The sequence below is a fragment of the Camelina sativa genome, chromosome 2 (genome assembly GCF_030686135.1).
Source record: "Camelina sativa cultivar CO46 ecotype springtype chromosome 2, ASM3068613v1".
NCBI lineage: Eukaryota > Viridiplantae > Streptophyta > Magnoliopsida > Brassicales > Brassicaceae > Camelina > Camelina sativa.
This window is the reverse complement of record NC_141881.1, coordinates 2,261,084-2,279,874: the sequence shown is the minus strand read 5'-3', so window position 1 is coordinate 2,279,874 and position 18,791 is coordinate 2,261,084. Positions and strand designations below refer to the sequence as shown.

The 18,791-nt window shown below is 35.4% G+C and overlaps 1 protein-coding gene and 2 pseudogenes across 3 annotated transcripts; 2 read left to right on the top strand and 1 right to left on the bottom strand.

The window, feature by feature from the left end:
• Positions 1-488: 488 nt before the first annotated feature.
• Positions 489-6,673, top strand: LOC147948121 (citrate synthase 5, mitochondrial-like; annotated as a pseudogene). Its single transcript, XR_015566115.1, has 24 exons — positions 489-738; positions 839-925; positions 1,082-1,260; positions 1,348-1,434; positions 1,700-1,734; positions 1,919-1,971; positions 2,194-2,310; positions 2,412-2,454; positions 2,606-2,692; positions 2,855-2,956; positions 3,151-3,192; positions 3,322-3,409; positions 3,497-3,573; positions 3,654-3,745; positions 3,888-3,974; positions 4,080-4,824; positions 4,919-4,979; positions 5,113-5,500; positions 5,612-5,688; positions 5,778-5,802; positions 5,891-6,008; positions 6,093-6,136; positions 6,235-6,255; positions 6,425-6,673. The product of XR_015566115.1 is annotated as a citrate synthase 5, mitochondrial-like (transcript).
• A 92-nt stretch (positions 6,674-6,765) lies between these two features.
• LOC147948120 (citrate synthase 5, mitochondrial-like) lies at positions 6,766-12,095 on the top strand (annotated as a pseudogene). The gene is made up of 21 exons (XR_015566117.1): positions 6,766-6,900; positions 6,990-7,133; positions 7,216-7,268; positions 7,503-7,631; positions 7,733-7,775; positions 7,927-8,013; positions 8,168-8,269; positions 8,464-8,503; positions 8,636-8,723; positions 8,811-8,887; positions 8,968-9,059; positions 9,204-9,290; positions 9,396-9,973; positions 10,151-10,222; positions 10,296-10,425; positions 10,520-10,580; positions 10,714-10,922; positions 11,034-11,110; positions 11,200-11,430; positions 11,514-11,676; positions 11,846-12,095. The product of XR_015566117.1 is annotated as a citrate synthase 5, mitochondrial-like (transcript).
• Positions 12,096-13,113: 1,018 nt separating this feature from the next.
• Positions 13,114-14,802, bottom strand: LOC104715172 (cytochrome b6-f complex iron-sulfur subunit, chloroplastic). The gene is made up of 5 exons (XM_010432610.3): positions 14,593-14,802; positions 14,240-14,493; positions 13,774-13,891; positions 13,466-13,648; positions 13,114-13,383 (listed from the first exon to the last, which is right to left on the bottom strand). The coding sequence occupies exons 1-5, from the start codon at positions 14,635-14,637 to the stop codon at positions 13,279-13,281; spliced, it is 705 nt and encodes a 234-aa protein (XP_010430912.1). The 5' UTR covers positions 14,638-14,802; the 3' UTR covers positions 13,114-13,278.
• Between the last annotated feature and the right edge of the window lie 3,989 nt (positions 14,803-18,791).

Sequence of the window (18,791 nt, the reverse complement as noted above, 5' to 3'; positions counted from 1 at the left end):
AATTACTCAACGTCGATTGTCCACGTCGTCAACACAACCCAACCTTTTCCTTTTTCTTGTTTCTGTAATTTATTTAGGGGCCTTTATTTAGATGTTCACTCACATCCAATCTAAAGCAAACTTTTCTTGTTTACAAAAAAAATTTGTGTCTCAGATCAATGTCCATTAATCATAATTTACTTATTTGTCAAAGTATGGTTTTAGAAGGAAAAAAACAGTTTTCTTTTGTTTTTGTTTTTAACATTTAACTGAAAAATAAAATAAAAAGGAAAAAACTTGAAAAAAAAAAAGCGGTGTGGATTGTGCATTAATGATAGATATTCCCAAATCTATCATTAATTTCCTTCTCCTAATTAACGGCTAATAAGGTTGACAGAAAAAAAAAAACGGCTAATAAGTTTCGACCGTTGGATGTAAAATCCTAAATGCATCATCCAATGGCTTTGGATCCTTCTCTAAATAAATAATCTGAAGACGTTTCTGCTTCCACACTCAGAGACGCTCTTTTTCCGAGAGAGAGAGAGAAATAGAGAAAGAGAGAGAGAAAGAGAGTTCTCTAATGGCGGCGACGAGATCAAAGAAGGGAGAATCCACTCTTCCTTCGTCGAGATAAGTAATTTTGTGAGAGAGAGAGAGAGAGAGAGGCAAAGATAGAGTTTTAAGGGCGACGAGACCAGAGAAGAGAGAGATAGAGAGAGCCGTGTTAGTAAGGGCGAGACGTATATGAACAAAGCAGAGGTTTTTTTTCTTCTTCTTCGATTTGATTTTACTTTTTTTTTTTTAAATTTGTGTCCAGATTTAAAGTTTGTATCTTTTTCTGATTTGATGGTTTCAACAGGTGTTTTCGAGTCTCGTCCGTAGATGGTTTGAAGAAGACATTGATGGTCTTCCCCTAATCAATCAATTACATCTTCCTTGTCACAGAGTGAGTCGGATTTGCTTATAAAGTTTCCTCTTTTTTTTTATATAACAATTTAATTAGATGCCAGATGTGTGTGTGTGGGATAAAGACTGAAACTTTGGTCTCGCTGTTGCTTTTTTAGATTGACGATACCTATATAAGGTTTTATTTTCTTCGCAGGTTTGAAGATGGTGATGACGATGATGTATTATGACCCAACAGGCAATAGTAGTGGGATAAAGACTGAAACTTTGGTCTTGTTGTTGCTTCTCTAGATTGACGATATCTATATAAGGGTTTATTTTCTTCGCAGGTTTGAAGATAGATGATGATGACGATGATGTATTATGACCCAACAGGCAACAATAGTGTATTTAGTTTTGTTTTCTTTGTGTCCTGATTTAAAGTTTGTATTTTCTTTCTTCTGATTTGATGGGTTTTAACAGGTGTTTTCGAGTCTCGTACGTGGATGGTTTCAAGAAGACAGTTATGGTCTTCCCCTAATCAATCAATTACGTCTTCTTTGTCACAGAGTGAGTTGGATTTGCTTCATAAAGTTTTCTCTTTTTTTTTTGCTAACAATTTATTAAGATGTTTGTGTGGGATTGCTTCTTTAGATTGACGATATCTATATAAGGGTTTATTTTCTTCGCACGTTTGAAGATGATGATGCATATTGCATTATGACCCAACAGGCAACAGTAGTATAACATCCTTTTTTTCATTTGTTTAAGTGATCACTCTAAATCCTTTTCTTTGTATTTTTTTTGATTGATGGGTTTTTTTCTTTTGAAACAGGTTTGAAGATCTATCTTCGAGGAGTCTCGTTGATGGTAACTTAGCTCTTGCTTATGCCTAACTTTACATTGCAGATTATGTTTACAAAGCTATTGATTATCTGCCTTTCACAGCTCATCCAATGACTCTATTTGCTAGCGGTGTTATGGCCCTTCAGGTGGGATTGGTCCATGTTTATTTATTCTCTTAATGATATTATTCTGTTGAATTGTTTTTCAGGTTCAAAGTGAGTGTCAGAAGGCATATGGGAAGGGTGATGTTCATAAGTCAAAGTACGTACTTTACGTATTTCCATTTGATTTCTTGATTGCCTTGTAGTAGCAGTCAATCATAAGAACTGAGTTTCTCCTCCTTGATTCTGGGAGCCAACCTATGATGATGCCTAAACTTGATTGCTCGTGTCCCTGTTGTAGCTTCATATGTTTATTTGAGGTAAATTTTTATGTCCTTCGGGACTTGTTAGAATAGTTACTGTTCTTGAATTTACATTGCAGGATGTACAAGGATGGTAGCATCATTCCGTCAGATGATTCTTTGGATTATTCACACATGCGGAAATATGATAGTCCTCGGATAAAAGAGATCATGAGGCTTTATGTCACCATCCATAGGTTTTTTCTAGTTTCTCTGTTTCAACATGTGTTTTATGATTTTCTTTTCTTTTACCATCTCCGCATGATCAAGGTTTTTTTTGTTGCTGTTGTTGTTTTAGTGATCATGAAGGTGGAAGTGTTAGTGCTCACGCTGGTCACCTGGTATGTATTGCTACATGATCTTGCCATCAAGTGCATTTTTTTTTTGGTCTTGATACATGATAGTGTAACACTCTTAGTTTCTACTCCAACTGTTTCTTTTATAGACATGTCTGATGGTTCTGTTTTTGGCTTATGATGTTTTTACATGAAGGTTGGGAGTGCACTTTCGGATCCATATCTTTCATTTGCAGCTGGATTAAATGGTTTTGCTGAGACACTCCATGGCTTGGCTAATCAGGTAACCCCTCTTATTTATCTCCTAAATGAATCTTCTATTGTTTGAAACTACAAGTGAGAGTTCGAAGAATGACTCTTATAAACTGCTAAATTTATGATGTTCAGCTAAATATTTTGAAATCTTAGTCTGTTTATTTTTTGTTTTTGCATGGTCTTGCTACAGAAAGTTTTTCTGTGGATCAAATGAGTTTTCGAGGAATATGGAGAAAGTATATCAAAGGAACAGCTAAAAGATTATGTCTGGAAAACGTTAAACAATGGCAAGGTAAACCAAATTCAGTTCAGCCTTTTGAAAAGCTTACATGTTCTGAAATGAAAGCTGAGAGAAATAGACCGTTTGTAATTTGTATTGCATGCTAATCACGGCAGGCCATAACTTAAACCATTGTATAGTTAATGACTAAAAGCTTTGCATTATGAATGTTGCCAGGAAACTTTAAATAAACATTTGTCTTGCAGATTTTTCCAGGGTATGGCCATGGTGTTGTAACGTCTTCAGGGGTTTCGTTCTTACTCCTAACACTTCTTCTTCTTCTTCTTCTTCTAACACTCAGTCTCTGTTTTCTGTTGTTTCTTTTCTAGGGTTTGGTTTCTAACACATGCTATTAACTTGTTGTTATGTTGTTTCAGGTTTTGGATGCTTCTCTCTTATAGATGAGACTATGAGAGTAATGGCTTTGATGGACACGCTTCTTCTTCTCTGCTAACGTCTTCTAGGGTTTTGTTCTTCCTCTTAACACCACGTCTTTTTACTTCTTTTCTTGTTTTGTTTTGTTCCTTAATGTTTCTGTCTTCGTTTTTGCAGGTCTTTTGGAAGCAAACCATGATCAAATCATCACGTATTACTAATCCATGCTATATTGTCTTCAAGCGTTCTCACAGGTTCCTTGCTCTAAAACTCATCTCTTCCATATTACAACCATAGTTACCACTGCTAATTTTCTTTTTGATGAGTTTTTCAGGTTTTCATGTTATTTTGGCGAATTGGGTTTTCTTTTGGCGTTGCCTTGTAGTTCAATAAATGCTCACTTACTTGTGTTTGTGCTATATGCAGGTGACTTTCTCCATTGCGATTTATTCTCGCCCAACCACTGTCTAAAATCAGACACGCCTTCAATGATTGATTTATTTGACTCAACTTTGCTCTCTCTCATATTAATTTTCACTTTGTTTTTTTTTTTTTTTGTTGATTTTAGGTTTCCGGAGGATTTTATATTACGATTGATCAGTGATTTGCTCGTTTGATTGTGTCGTTGTCAAGCGTGCGTCTTCTCTTTTGTTTGGTAGGTTTTATCTTTGCATTTTTAATTCCTACAGTTCTTAATACTACTTTTTTTTTGGTTGTTGTATATAAAGCTAACAAAATATATCTTCTCTCTCTGATGCAGATCGTGGTGGTGGTCCATGCACTGTGGGATTGCTCTTTGAATCTTATCTCCTCGTCTTGGTTCGTGTCTTCTAATTGCTACATCTTCTAATGACTTTATGAGATTTGCTATTGTGAGGTATGATTTGTTCAGTTTCCACATTCATATGATCATTCAATGTCTTTTTTTACAAAAAAAAAAGCCTAAGCTCCTCTGATGTTGTTTAATCATTCAGGTATTGCGTTCCTCTTTCTCTTTCCCCTTTTTTCTCTGTATCTTTCAACGTGCACATATCTTTAGCGTTTGATGATCCTTGTTTGATCTTTTTATGTTCAAGTCAAATTACATATCTCTGTTTCTTTGATGCAGACCATCGAGACACCGAGATTAATGTATTGGAGGGTTTGAAGAGAAGAAAAAACATTGTAGAAGTGAATGGTTTACGTATGATTTCTCCTGTGTCTTATTGTGTTTTTTTAGATTCTCTTAGATGTATTCACATTCACATGATCATTCGATGACTTTTTTTTGGGTGGTATGCTTAAGTTTGAGCTCCTCTGATGCACATGGCTGGCTGGACATGTGGTTTTATTATTCAGGTTTGCGATCCTCTTTCCCTTTAGTAATTTGATGCAGAGCATCGAGATTAATGTGTGTGAGGGTTTGAAGAGAAGAAAGAAACATTGTGAAAGTGAATGGTTTGCGTATGAAGCTAGAACCATACAGGGAGATTGTGTCTGCTGCTTTGTTTGACATTATAGCTCAGGTCACAGTTTCAAACACTTTTCTTACCAGTTTATGTTTCTCTATGTTATGTAATTGCTGATTTACTTCAGATTTTTGTGCCTTTTTTCTTCAAGATGCAAGATGAGAGGTATGACTGGATTGCTTTGAGAAACCTCATTTCTTGATCCATATGAGGTACTGATAACTGATCTTTCTTTATAGTTATAATTACTTGGTTAGAGATCCTACATTTTGAATATATCAAGTCCTCATTCTTCCCGTTCTAAGTGTGTTGACTTGATACAACCATTTGTTTTCATTATTTCAGGGTATACACTTTGAGGGGGCTTGTCTCGTGTTTGATGATAATAGATTGGTTATCTGATCTATGTAACCAGGGACAACGATCTTTCTCAGCAATTCAGATAAGCTTCAAATGCAGAGCTCTACCGACCTGGTATGCTTGAAAATAATGTTTTTTGTTGGAGCTATATTGCACTTTGGCCAGAAAACCAATCATCAGAAACGTGTGAAAAGGTAAGTCATAAGTGACAACGATATAGATCTATGTAACCAGGGACAACGATCTTTCTCAGCAATTCAGATAAGCTTCAAATGCAGAGCTCTACCGACCTGGTATGCTTGAAAATAATGTTTTTTGTTGGAGCTATATTGCACTTTGGCCAGAAAACCAATCATCAGAAACGTGTGAAAAGGTAAGTCATAAGTGACATTCTTAACAAACCATTTTGATACCCAAATGTGGTCTCGCGTTCCTCTCTTGTAATATGTGTTTCTTCATATGGTTATTGTATCACTAACTGCAGGGAAACGAGTATTGTTCTGACCTGCTTCAAGATCTTCATTTGAATTCACTCACGACTCCTGCCATTGGCTTGAATGAGTATATTCCCTCGAATCACTTTCATTTTTTAATTTGAATCAGAATCTTTGATCATTTCGTTTCTGCTGATTTGGTGCATCTCTTTGCAGATGCTTGACAACAATGTACACGGCGGTGAGAGGAGCCTCTCTCAGACATTTTATCCAAACTTAATCAACTCACATCAAATACTTGTGTGTTCTGTTTTTTCATTTTTCTGCAGGGAACCTCAATCGTGGTCTCTCCATGGTTGATAGCTACAAGCTGTTGAAGCAAGGCCAAGACTTGACCGATAAAAAGACTTTTTCATTTTGTGTGCTCTCAGGTGGTGCATTGAATGGGTAATTCCCTTCTTTTTTTTTTAACTCTCTCTCTCTCTCTCTCTTTGTCTTTCATCTCAATGCTCGTTTTACATTTTGCACAAGGCTGCTAAGTCTGGGCTCCTCTGATGCACAAGGATCGACATGTGGTTTGTCCTCCTCTTTCTTTTTTTACTTGACTGGATTTTGACTTATCTATTAATGTATGTTTTGCTTGTTTCTGGCATCACTGGTGTTGATATTTTAGGTGTTCGAGTCCAGGAATAAGGTATCTGTCTTGCTTCTTTCTCTTCTTTTAATTTGAATCTAAATGTGGAAGGTGATTGATAGATTCTTAAGTGATATGTATGCTTCTGTATTAGGATTGATTGCTTCACTAAATTTGTTAAGGCATTAATTGTATACTAAAATCCTCTTTTTGATCCTTGTTTATGTAGAGAACCGTACCGTAACATCTCCATCTTCAGCTTCAGTTTCCTCTACAGCGTCAAGGCATAGAAGAAGTCCATGACAAAAGACAAAGTATTACGGGATAAGTCCGTATTGTTTGTGATAAGTCCCAATCTCCTTGTGAAAAGGACGAGTTGTATATTTTTAGGAGTTTAGCCTTATCCTGTTTAAAGGGGTCTCTTGTATTTATACCAAAGTTCATAAGTTAATAAAACCAAGTCAGTTCGACACCTAAATTCTACACTAAGAACACTAAAGATGCTGCTGCAAGCCTGGGAAATTTCCACGATGATAAGGCTCTCAAGAAGAGGCTTGGTGTGAGAGAAGGCTCTCAAGAAGAGCCTTGGTGTTTGTACTTATTATCGTGGAAATTTAGTGATTACCCTGTTGTCTTAGTTAATCTTATACCTTCCTTTTGGGTTAATCTTATATCTCAAGTCTTCTTACTTTGACGTCAAAATGGGTGTGTGGTTCTGTCACTGTACTCTTAAGGCTTCTTGAAATTGTCTTTACAATTCAAACAGACTAACTGATTTTGCTGTACTGGTTCAGGTGGGTGAAGACTGAGAAACTAGTTAAAACACTGTTTAGAGTTGCAATGTATACGTTGCAGATTATGTTTACAAAGCTATAGATGATCTGCCTTCCAGAGCTCATCCAATAACACTATTTGCTAGCGGTGTTATGGCCCTTCAGGTGGAATTGCTATGTTCTTTACTGGATTAGTCCATATTTATTTATTCTCGTAATGATCTTATTCTGTTGAATTGTTTTTCAGGTTCAAAGTGCGTTTCAGAAGGCATATGGGAAGGGTGATGTTCATAAGTCAAAGTACGTACTTTACGTATTTCCATTTGACTTCTTGATTTCCTTGTAGTAGCAATCAATCATAAGAACTGAGTTTTTCCTCGTTGCTTCTGGTAGCCAACCTATGACGATGCCTAATTTTGATTGCTCTTGTCCCTGTTGTAGCTTCATATGTTTATTTGCGGTAAATTTTTATGCCCTTCGGCACTTGTTAGAATAGTTACTGTTCTTGAATTAACATTCTAATTAACATTGCAGGATGTACAAGGATGATAGCATCATTCCGTCAGATGATTCTTTGGATTATGGTGCAAATTGTTCACACATGCGGGGATATGATAGTCCTCGGATAAAAGAGATCATGAGGCTTTATGTCACCATCCATAGGTTTTTTCTAGTTTCTCTGTTTCAACATGTGTTTTATGATTTTCTTTTCTTTTACCATCTTAGCATGATTAAGGTTTTTTTTGTTGCTGTTGTTGTTTTAGTGATCATGAAGGTGGAAGTGTTAGTGCTCACGCTGGTCACCTGGTATGTATTGCTACATGATCTTGCCATCAAGTGCATTTTTTTTTTGGTCTTGATACATGATAGTGTAACACTCTTAGTTTCTACTCCAACTGTTTCTTTTATAGACATGTCTGATGGTTCTGTTTTTGGCTTATGATGGTTTTACATGAAGGTTGGGAGTGCACTTTCGGATCCATATCTTTCATTTGCAGCTGGATTAAATGGTTTTGCTGAGACACTCCATGGCTTGGCTAATCAGGTAACCCCTCTAATTATCTCCTAAATGAATCTTCTATTGTTTGAAACTACAAGTGAGAGTTCGAAGAATGACTCTTATAAACTGCTAAATTTATGATGTTCAGCTAAATATTTTGAAATCTTAGTCTGTTTATTTTTGCATGGTCTTGCTACAGAAAGTTTTTCTGTGGATCAAATGAGTTTTCGAGGAATATGGAGAAAGTATATCAAAGGAACAGCTAAAAGATTATGTCTGGAAAACGTTAAACAATGGCAAGGTAAACCAAATTCAGTTCAGCCTTTCGAAAAGCTTACATGTTCTGAAATGAAAGCTGAGAGAAATAGACCATTTGTGATTTGTATTGCATGCTAATCACGGCAGGCCATAACTTAAACCATTGTATAGTTAATGACTAAAAGCTTTGCATTATGAATGTTGCCAGGAAACTTTAAATAAACATTTGTCTTGCAGAGTTTTCCAGGGTGGCCATGGTGTTGTAACGTCTTCAGGGGTTTCGTTCTTACACCTAACACTTCTTCTTCTTCTTCTTCTTCTTCTAACACTCAGTCTCTGTTTTCTTTTGTTTCTTTTCTAGGGTTTGGTTTCTAACACATGCTATTAACTTGTTGTTATGTTGTTTCAGGTTTTGGATGCTTCTCTCTTATAGATGAGACTATGAGAGTAATGGCTTTGATGGACACGCTTCTTCTTCTCTGCTAACGTCTTCTAGGGTTTTGTTCTTCCTCTTAACACCACGTCTTTTTACTTCTTTTCTTGTTTTGTTTTGTTCCTTAATGTTTCTGTCTTCGTTTTTGCAGGTCTTTTGGAAGCAAACCATGATCAAATCATCACGTATTACTAATCCATGCTATATTGTCTTCAAGCGTTCTCACAGGTTCCTTGCTCTAAAACTCATCTCTTCCATATTACAACCATAGTTACCACTGCTAATTTTCTTTTTGATGAGTTTTTCAGGTTTTCATGTTATTTTGGCGAATTGGGTTTTCTTTTGGCGTTGCCTTGTAGTTCAATAAATGCTCACTTACTTGTGTTTGTGCTATATGCAGGTGACTTTCTCCATTGCGATTTATTCTCGCCCAACCACTGTCTAAAATCAGACACGCCTTCAATGATTGATTTATTTGACTCAACTTTGCTCTCTCTCATATTAATTTTCACTTTGTTTTTTTTTTTTTTTTTGTTGATTTTAGGTTTCCGGAGGATTTTATATTACGATTGATCAGTGATTTGCTCGTTTGATTGTGTCGTTGTCAAGCGTGCGTCTTCTCTTTTGTTTGGTAGGTTTTATCTTTGCATTTTTAATTCCTACAGTTCTTAATACTACTTTTTTTTTGGTTGTTGTATATAAAGCTAACAAAATATATCTTCTCTCTCTGATGCAGATCGTGGTGGTGGTCCATGCACTGTGGGATTGCTCTTTGAATCTTATCTCCTCGTCTTGGTTCGTGTCTTCTAATTGCTACATCTTCTAATGACTTTATGAGATTTGCTATTGTGAGGTATGATTTGTTCAGTTTCCACATTCATATGATCATTCAATGTCTTTTTTTACAAAAAAAAAAGCCTAAGCTCCTCTGATGTGGTTTAATCATTCAGGTATTGCGTTCCTCTTTCTCTTTCCCCTTTTTTCTCTGTATCTTTCAACGTGCACATATCTTTAGCGTTTGATGATCCTTGTTTGATCTTTTTATGTTCAAGTCAAATTACATATCTCTGTTTCTTTGATGCAGACCATCGAGACACCGAGATTAATGTATTGGAGGGTTTGAAGAGAAGAAAAAACATTGTAGAAGTGAATGGTTTACGTATGATTTCTCCTGTGTCTTATTGTGTTTTTTTAGATTCTCTTAGATGTATTCACATTCACATGATCATTCGATGACTTTTTTTTGGGTGGTATGCTTAAGTTTGAGCTCCTCTGATGCACATGGCTGGCTGGACATGTGGTTTTATTATTCAGGTTTGCGATCCTCTTTCCCTTTAGTAATTTGATGCCGTCCCCTTTAGTAACCTGATGCACAACGCCATGTCTCTTCCCCCTTTTTTTCTCTGAATCTTTCATGCTGCACATATTTCTAGTGTTTGATCTTGTTATTATCTTCATGTAATTTTTTGCCTCTTGGATCTGTTATTTTAGATTGTGGAGGATGATTTGCTCTGTGGGTGATGGTTCTGATGGATCCTTGTCTTCTCTGCCCTACATCTTCAGGTAGTCTTCTTCCTCTTAATCGATTTTTTTTTCTATATAAGTGACATTACATATCTCTGTTTCTTTGATGCAGAGCATCGAGATTAATGTGTGTGAGGGTTTGAAGAGAAGAAAGAAACATTGTGAAAGTGAATGGTTTGCGTATGAAGCTAGAACCATACAAGGAGATTGTGTCTGCTGCTTTGTTTGACATTATAGCTCAGGTCACAGTTTCAAACACTTGTCTTACCAGTTTATGTTTCTCTATGTTCTGTAATTGCTGATTTACTTCAGATTTTTGTGCCTTTTTTCTTCAAGATGCAAGATGAGAGGCATGACTGGATTGCTATGAGAAACCTCATTTCTTGATCCATATGAGGTACTGATAACTGATCTTTCTTTATAGTTATAATTACTTGGTTAGAGATCCTACATTTTGAATATATCAAGTCCTCATTCTTCCCGTTCTAAGTGTGTTGACTTGATACAACCATTTGTTTTCATTATTTCAGGGTATACACTTTGAGGGGGCTTCTCTCGTGTTTGATGATAATAGATTGGTTATCTGATCTATGTAACCAGGGACAACGATCTTTCTCAGCAATTCAGATAAGCTTCAAATGCAGAGCTCTACCGACCTGGTATGCTTGAAAATAATGTTTTTTGTTGGAGCTATATTGCACTTTGGCCAGAAAACCAATCATCAGAAACGTGTGAAAAGGTAAGTCATAAGTGACATTCTTAACAAACCATTTTGATACCCAAATGTGGTCTCGCGTTCCTCTCTTGTAATATGTGTTTCTTCATATGGTTATTGTATCACTAACTGCAGGGAAACGAGTATTGTTCTGACCTGCTTCAAGATCTTCATTTGAATTCACTCACGACTCCTGCCATTGGCTTGAATGAGTATATTCCCTCGAATCACTTTCATTTTTTAATTTGAATCAGAATCTTTGATCATTTCGTTTCTGCTGATTTGGTGCATCTCTTTGCAGATGCTTGACTACAATGTACACGGCGGTGAGAGGAGCCTCTCTCAGACATTTCATCCAAACTTAATCAACTCACATCAAATACTTGTGTGTTCTGTTTTTTCATTTTTCTGCAGGGAACCTCAATCGTGGTCTCTCCATGCTTGATAGCTACAAGCTGTTGAAGCAAGGCCAAGACTTGACCGATAAAAAGACTTTTTCATTTTGTGTGCTCTCAGGTGGTGCATTGAATGGGTACTTCCCTTCTTTTTTTTTTTTTAACTCTCTCTCTCTCTCTTTGTCTTTCATCTCAATGCTCGTTTTACATTTTGCACAAGGCTGCTAAGTCTGGGCTCCTCTGATGCACAAGGATCGACATGTGGTTTGTCCTCCTCTTTCTTTTTTTACTTGACTGGATTTTGACTTATCTATTAATGTATGTTTTGCTTGTTTCTGGCATCACTGGTGTTGATATTTTTGGTGTTCGAGTCTAGGAATAAGGTATCTGTCTTGCTTCTTTCTCTTCTTTTAATTTGAATCTAAATGTGGAAGGTGATTGATAGATTCTTAAGTGATATGTATGCTTCTGTATTAGGATTGATTGCTTCACTAAATTTGTTAAGGCATTAATTGTATACTAAAATCCTCTTTTTGATCCTTGTTTATGTAGAGAACCGTACCGTAGCATCTCCATCTTCAGCTTCAGTTTCCTCTACAGCGTCAAGGCATAGAAGAAGTCCATGACAAAAGACAAAGTATTACGGGATAAGTCCGTATTGTTTGTGATAAGTCCCAATCTCCTTGTGAAAAGGACGAGTTGTATATTTTTAGGAGTCTTAGCCTTATCCTGTTTAAAGGGGTCTCTTGTATTTATACCAAAGTTCATAAGTTAATAAAACCAAGTCAGTTCGACACCTAAATTCTACACTAAGAACACTAAAGATGCTGCTGCAAGCCTGGGAAATTTCCACGATGATAAGGCTCTCAAGAAGAGGCTTGGTGTGAGAGAAGGTTCTCAAGAAGAGCCTTGGTGTTTGTACTTATCATCGTGGAAATTTAGTGATTACCCTGTTGTCTTAGTTAATCTTATACCTTCCTTTTGGGTTTTCAGGTGGCAGCGAGACATTCTGTGTTATGCAGGCTCTCCAAGATCTCAAGTCTTCTTACTTTGACGTCAAAATGAGTGTGTGGTTCTGTCACTGTACTCTTAAGGCTTCTTGAAATTGTCTTTACAATTCAAACAGACTAACTGATTTTGCTGTACTGGTTCAGGTGGGTGAAGACTGAGAAACTAGTTAAAACACTGTTTAGAGTTGCAATGTATACGTTGCAGATTATGTTTACAAAGCTATAGATGATCTGCCTTCCAGAGCTCATCCAATAACACTATTTGCTAGCGGTGTTATGGCCCTTCAGGTGGGATTGCTATGTTCTTTACTGGATTAGTCCATATTTATTTATTCTCGTAATGATCTTATTCTGTTGAATTGTTTTTCAGGTTCAAAATGAGTTTCAGAAGGCATATGGGAAGGGTGATGTTCATAAGTCAAAGTACGTACTTTACGTATTTCCATTTGACTTCTTGATTTCCTTGTAGTAGCAATCAATCATAAGAACTGAGTTTTTCCTCGTTGCTTCTGGTAGCCAACCTATGACGATGCCTAATTTTGATTGCTCTTGTCCCTGTTGTAGCTTCATATGTTTATTTGCGGTAAATTTTTATGCCCTTCCGCACTTGTTAGAATAGTTACTGTTCTTGAATTAACATTCTAATTAACATTGCAGGATGTACAAGGATGATAGCATCATTCCGTCAGATGATTCTTTGGATTAGAATTAGAATTCCGTGGTGTTCCCAGTAGTATTGATATAAGTGTAATATGTTTGACAGTTTGAATAAAAAAGAAAAAGTGATATTAAACAAGAAACTTGGGGAAGTGACTGAACATAATATTTCATATAAGAGGCAAGAATTCACAGAGTAATGCCAAGAAATGTATGATTACAGACAGCTTTTACATTATAAGAACATCCGAACAAGTCTTACACAAAAAGACCAAATCTTTCTTCTTCTCTTGTTGAAGATCGTTGAAGAGTCTTGACTTAAGACCACCATGGAGCATCACCGGTCCTAAAGTCAGTTTCCACCCATGGAACAAAAAGAACCTTCCCAGTATCATCTATGTCAGCGTGAGCCAACGCTAGCGACTGCTCCATGAAAATAAGTTTAGTTTAGAAGGTTCATTTTAGAGATACGCAGAAAGAGAGAAATGTAATTCATTTGACTGACCAATGGCGCTGGACCTCTAACGACTCTGCCTTGGGCGTTGTATTGGGAACCATGGCAAGGACATAGAAACTTGTTCTCAGCTTTGTTCCATGGGACAACACATCCAAGATGAGTGCACACTGCATTGATACCGTATGTTGCTAGAGTCTTGTCGTTCTCCACAACTAGGTAAGTCGGATCTCCCTAAAACATCATAAAATCCACACCCATTGAGATGCAATAACTTTTACTAAGATCATGAAGCAGTGTTTCAAGTAAGGCTAAATATCCTGTTCATCTTCTTATAGTACTAATGGACTTCTTTTTACCTTCAATCCTTGGGTGAGGGTTCTATCACCGGGACCATGAGTCTTAAGCCATTCCGTTGCAAGTACATCGTTACCAAGTGCATCCTTGGCTGGAGTACCACCACCCCCACCTCCGGTACTACATTTTTCAAAGAAACGTAGAGATTGGAATCAAAAACAATGAATTAAAAGAAACTCTCTATAAAACTTCATTGCCCTGACATCTCAGTAACACCAAAGAAGCCATCCAGTGATTCATAGCTACATATTGGATTGAACCAAAAGCTAGCAACATACAAAAGCAAATTCAAACTTCACCACTATACAAAGAGCCTAGATTTTGAACCCAATGCAGTCAATCTTCAAAAGATATATATATATATACTCTTAAGAAAGAGCAAAAATGTAAACTTTACCAAAACAAAACATAATAACAAAGACTCATCCTAAACAAAATCGAGGAACAGAGTAAAAGTGGTGAACTCACCCAGGAGGAACAAAGAAGGAACCGTAAGGGACAAGCATGTAGCCAGTAGGGAGAGAAAGAGCTCCAACAAGAAGAAGATTCAAAAGCTTTCTCTTTTCCATATCTGGAACTCTGTCTGCTGGAATACTCGACGCTTGACAAGCAATTCTCAACCCAGTCTTCTCCTTTTTTACCATTTGATGATTCGTCTTCGTTGGCTTCACGTACAACCCACGCGACATCGCCGCCATCAAAGCGCTTCTGCTCGAACCAAGCTGCACCCCAAAAAAAAAAACAAATCTTTTAAAAACCCATCACTCTAAAACTCGTAAATTCTCCCGATTGTTTCGATTTGAATGATCAAAAGAATGAACCTGAGTAGCAGGGGAAAGGGAGGAGGACGCCATTGATGTATTCATCGAAAGCTTTAGGCAAAAAAATGATAAAAGGGTTTCGGTCCGGAGGTTTTGATGTTGTGGAGGAGGATGACAAGTGGGATCACACAGAGAGATTTAAGACCACTGAAGAGAGAGAAGCAGATAAGGCACGCGCCAGCCTCTGCTTCCACATAGCCACATCCTTTCAGATTTTGGATTTCTTGATAATGGTGCTTGTTAATGGGCTTTTAACGGCCCAATAGAGAAACTTAATGGGTTATTAGCAGCTATCTATTAGGGCCTATATTCTCAATGGTTTCTCTATCTACCCAAGCCTCCGGAATTGAATTAGTGATCAAATGTATTGTTTCATAAACTCAACATAACAGTCTAGGAGGATGTGCATGGTTCTTGCGTCATGGCTTGGGTATTGTTACTTTACATAGCAGAATATATTTCTCTTGTTTAACCAATATGTTCTTGTTTACATATCTTAGCCTTAGCCATTGCCATATTGCAAGGTTGCTTGTAAAGGGTAATATATCTACACTTCAGATGGAAAACATAAAAGATGTTTGAGTGTATACACATGTACTCATCTAGTTCTTACAATTTCTAAGTTATGTAAAATAGACCTAGGTATAATTTTATCTTTAGTGGGCATCAGCCCATATGAAATTTAAAAGATATATGTAGTATTAGTAGTACTGTAGGAGTATTTGATTAAACAAGAGGGAAAAGGTAAAGAGAGAGACAGAGGGATCGGAGTCAACGAAGCAAATTAAGATGATATGATGAAATGTTGTGCATGGCGTGAGACTCTGCGAGACATGCACTCATCACGTGCTTGCATGTGTGTCTCTTTGCTTTCTCTCTTTTCGTTTTGTTTATTCCTTAGTTCATTTCAAATAGATGATCCCCCAATACATTATTTTCTTTGTGAATCGCCTAATCAGTTTCACATTATTAATTATTAGGTACGTAAAATATGAAAATCTCCTCATATCGATCCGGTGCAATTCTTGCCTTGAATCTTTCACTAGCTACTAGGAGTATTAGATTTAATAGTCCAATGTTTATATTTCAAATTTAATCATATATTTATAAGATTATAGTGTCTTTTGATGATCACAAAGTTCGTACTTACATGCAAATATATCATGTATAATATATACACGTATAGTTCTCAAGTTCTCATAGCAAGATGATGGAAATGTATTATGGAGAAAAACATTCATAAGCTTTTTGACCCATTTATTATGTTTAAAGTCTCGGGTTTAGGTCCAATATAATAAATGCATGCATCCTAATAATACCGGTTTAATATTTATGAAAAAATTATTGGAAAAAATGTTATCTTTTCTATTCATATGATTTAGAGTTAATGGCTGCAAAAATAAAACTTGCATATAGCTATTGCGTTTATTACATACAAACAAAAGTGTACGAGACTAGTGCTTTTAAAATGATCGACATAACTGATACTATATAACAAACAATCGGACAAAATAAATTTGTAAAGTAATACTATTGAAAATTCGTTTTTTTTTTTTTATTGAAAATTCGTTTTATACCAATTAAAATGGTTAATAATGACTTTTTTGGTCGGCTCTATTTTGGTAATGGTTTAAAAAAGCATAGCATTCGAATGTTCTTTTTAAATAGTTTTTTCACGGAAAAGGAATACAGTAATGTGTTATACATACAAAACTTTTAAAGAAATGAAAATGAAAATTTTAATTGCGGAGTGCTTTGAGGCTTTCCCTTTATCCAATGCATTCTATCTTTCTTGTCCTCTTTCCAACAATGCATCGTATCTCAGACGCAGACCTTATTTAAAGTAAGATTGTATCATAATTTAGATTTTTTATAGTTTTACTTAGATTTTATAGTTTTTACTTGGACTTAGTTCACATATTGACACTAATTTATGGTACATAGCATTTCACTAAGTAATAGGTAAAATTTGATTTTATTCTGCATTAAGTCTTCTCTCATGGTTTTCCTGGATTAGAGTATACCTTAAAGAATTTTTTTTTTAATATAGTAGGATTATATGAAAAGCTTACTAAAAAGCATGCCCCTTGTATTCCATAAGCATAAGCATCAAATTTTAGAATTAATCTTTATTTTTGTAATTTATTTCCTTTCTATGAAACATTATTTCTTTGGTGTGCATACTTTATATATATAAAAAAAAATCATAAGACAAATTGCAAGATATACTAGACACATATTAATGGATCATCACAAATTTTATAAAATTTTAAGGTATTTATCATTTGGATTTGAGATGAAACTACTCATATTCATATCCTAGTTCGGAATATTTGAAATTTATATATCCTGCTACAATTAGTATACTTGGAAATAGTTTACCTATGATATGATATTATGCATATATAGAAAGATGAATAATAGTATAAACATAAAAACCATATATATATAAAAAGATGGCGCAATGTTGAAGCAAGGCACCCCAAGGCAAAGAACTGAGCTCATAAAGTCACTGAGGCTTCTCCTAAATATTCGTCTGCTCTCCTTTTTATCTTTCGTTATGTTTCAAATTATTAAATGGGTAAATTAAAAGGAAAAAGCACCTCCCATGCTTTATAATTATATGTACACACACATGACACAAGTATATACTATTGCAGTTTTGAGTCATACGAAGTTTAGAGAGAAAACTATACATAAATCCACGGATTATGTCTAAAATAGATAATAATCAAAGTTGTTAACGACAAAAGATAAACTAATAATCTTGAATTTATCAACCCCCTCTCCATTAGTCAATTTCACAATTAACTATCAGTTACTTGCAATCTCCGTTATCAACATATAATCTTTACTATATGTATGTATGTCGAAGCTTTGGATTCCACGGGAAATTACAAAACTCATCGGATTCAATCATTCATATTACAATAAACAAACCACCTCTCTTCTTTATACATTTGGTAACTACATACATAGAGAGAGATTAGAAACTCGTGCAAGTTGCAACATAGTATATCATTAAGGTTTTCTTAGTTTAAACCTTTCTTGTGTTGATCATGATGAATCCTTGTGGCTATTAGATGACCGGTCAATGCAAATCTCTCTAATCTACAGAAAGGTTTCCAATGATAATCAACTTATTATTGACACGTATTAGTCGAAATGTAATACTAGCATATATATTAATTGGATAACATATACATTAACTAGTCATGTAATTGAAAACTTTGTAACGTAATGTCATGATGATTTGGTCTTTGCATCTCACTCTGTTCCACACATTTTAGCAGGGAATTAAAATTGTATTTCGTATCTTTATTGTTGTCGATATATATGTTTGGGATGGGTGTACTTCTCTGTTGCTTAGACTTTTTTTGTTTTGTTTTTGGTAGCTACGTACGAACCAATTAATCATCACAAAATAGAAAATCACCAATGAAATAGGGAAGTGGTTTTAAAACAAAGAGTATCCAGTGTAATCCATTCTGATCTAGCTAGGTTAATTACGTACAAACAATTCAAAGAGACTATGATCCTTATTGTTACTTTCTTCCATTATTGTTTAATTTGCAGTTGCATTATTGTGTAATGTATGGATCGGAAAGTAAGAAAATAAAAACAAAGCAAAGAAGTATCATACTATTAAAGTTCAAACAAAGTACATGTGGCCCTTGAGATTTTGGGTGTTATACTCTTTGAATCTTCACTAATTTCATTCAATAATTAACTCTTCTTAATTCTTTTGCAATTTCCTAAGCTAAAACTACAAGTGTATCATCATCAACCGGATTTAAAACTTGTAAATGCATGTTGTTAAAAGATTTTTTTAATATATTAGTATCATAATACAATAATTTTCTGTTGTTTACTAGCTAATAATACTCCCAAAAGCCAAAACTAATAAGCTTTTTTATCTTACGTTACCAGCTTTTTTTTTCCTCCTTACATGTATGTATGTTTGTTAGGTCAGTCAATGCTTTCTTTTTCATTTCGTTCACATCTAGATTTTCAAATATATTCCAATGTTTTCATTGTTATCTCGTCTACAAATAGACAGTAAAAGATAAAAGTAAAAAAAAAAAAAACAAAGTTGTTCAAGTGGCGTTTTCACATGGCAGTTTGTTCATTGACTTCTCAATTTTTTTCTTTATTGACTTGAAAATTTAATCGATAAATATATATGTTGGGAAATTCAA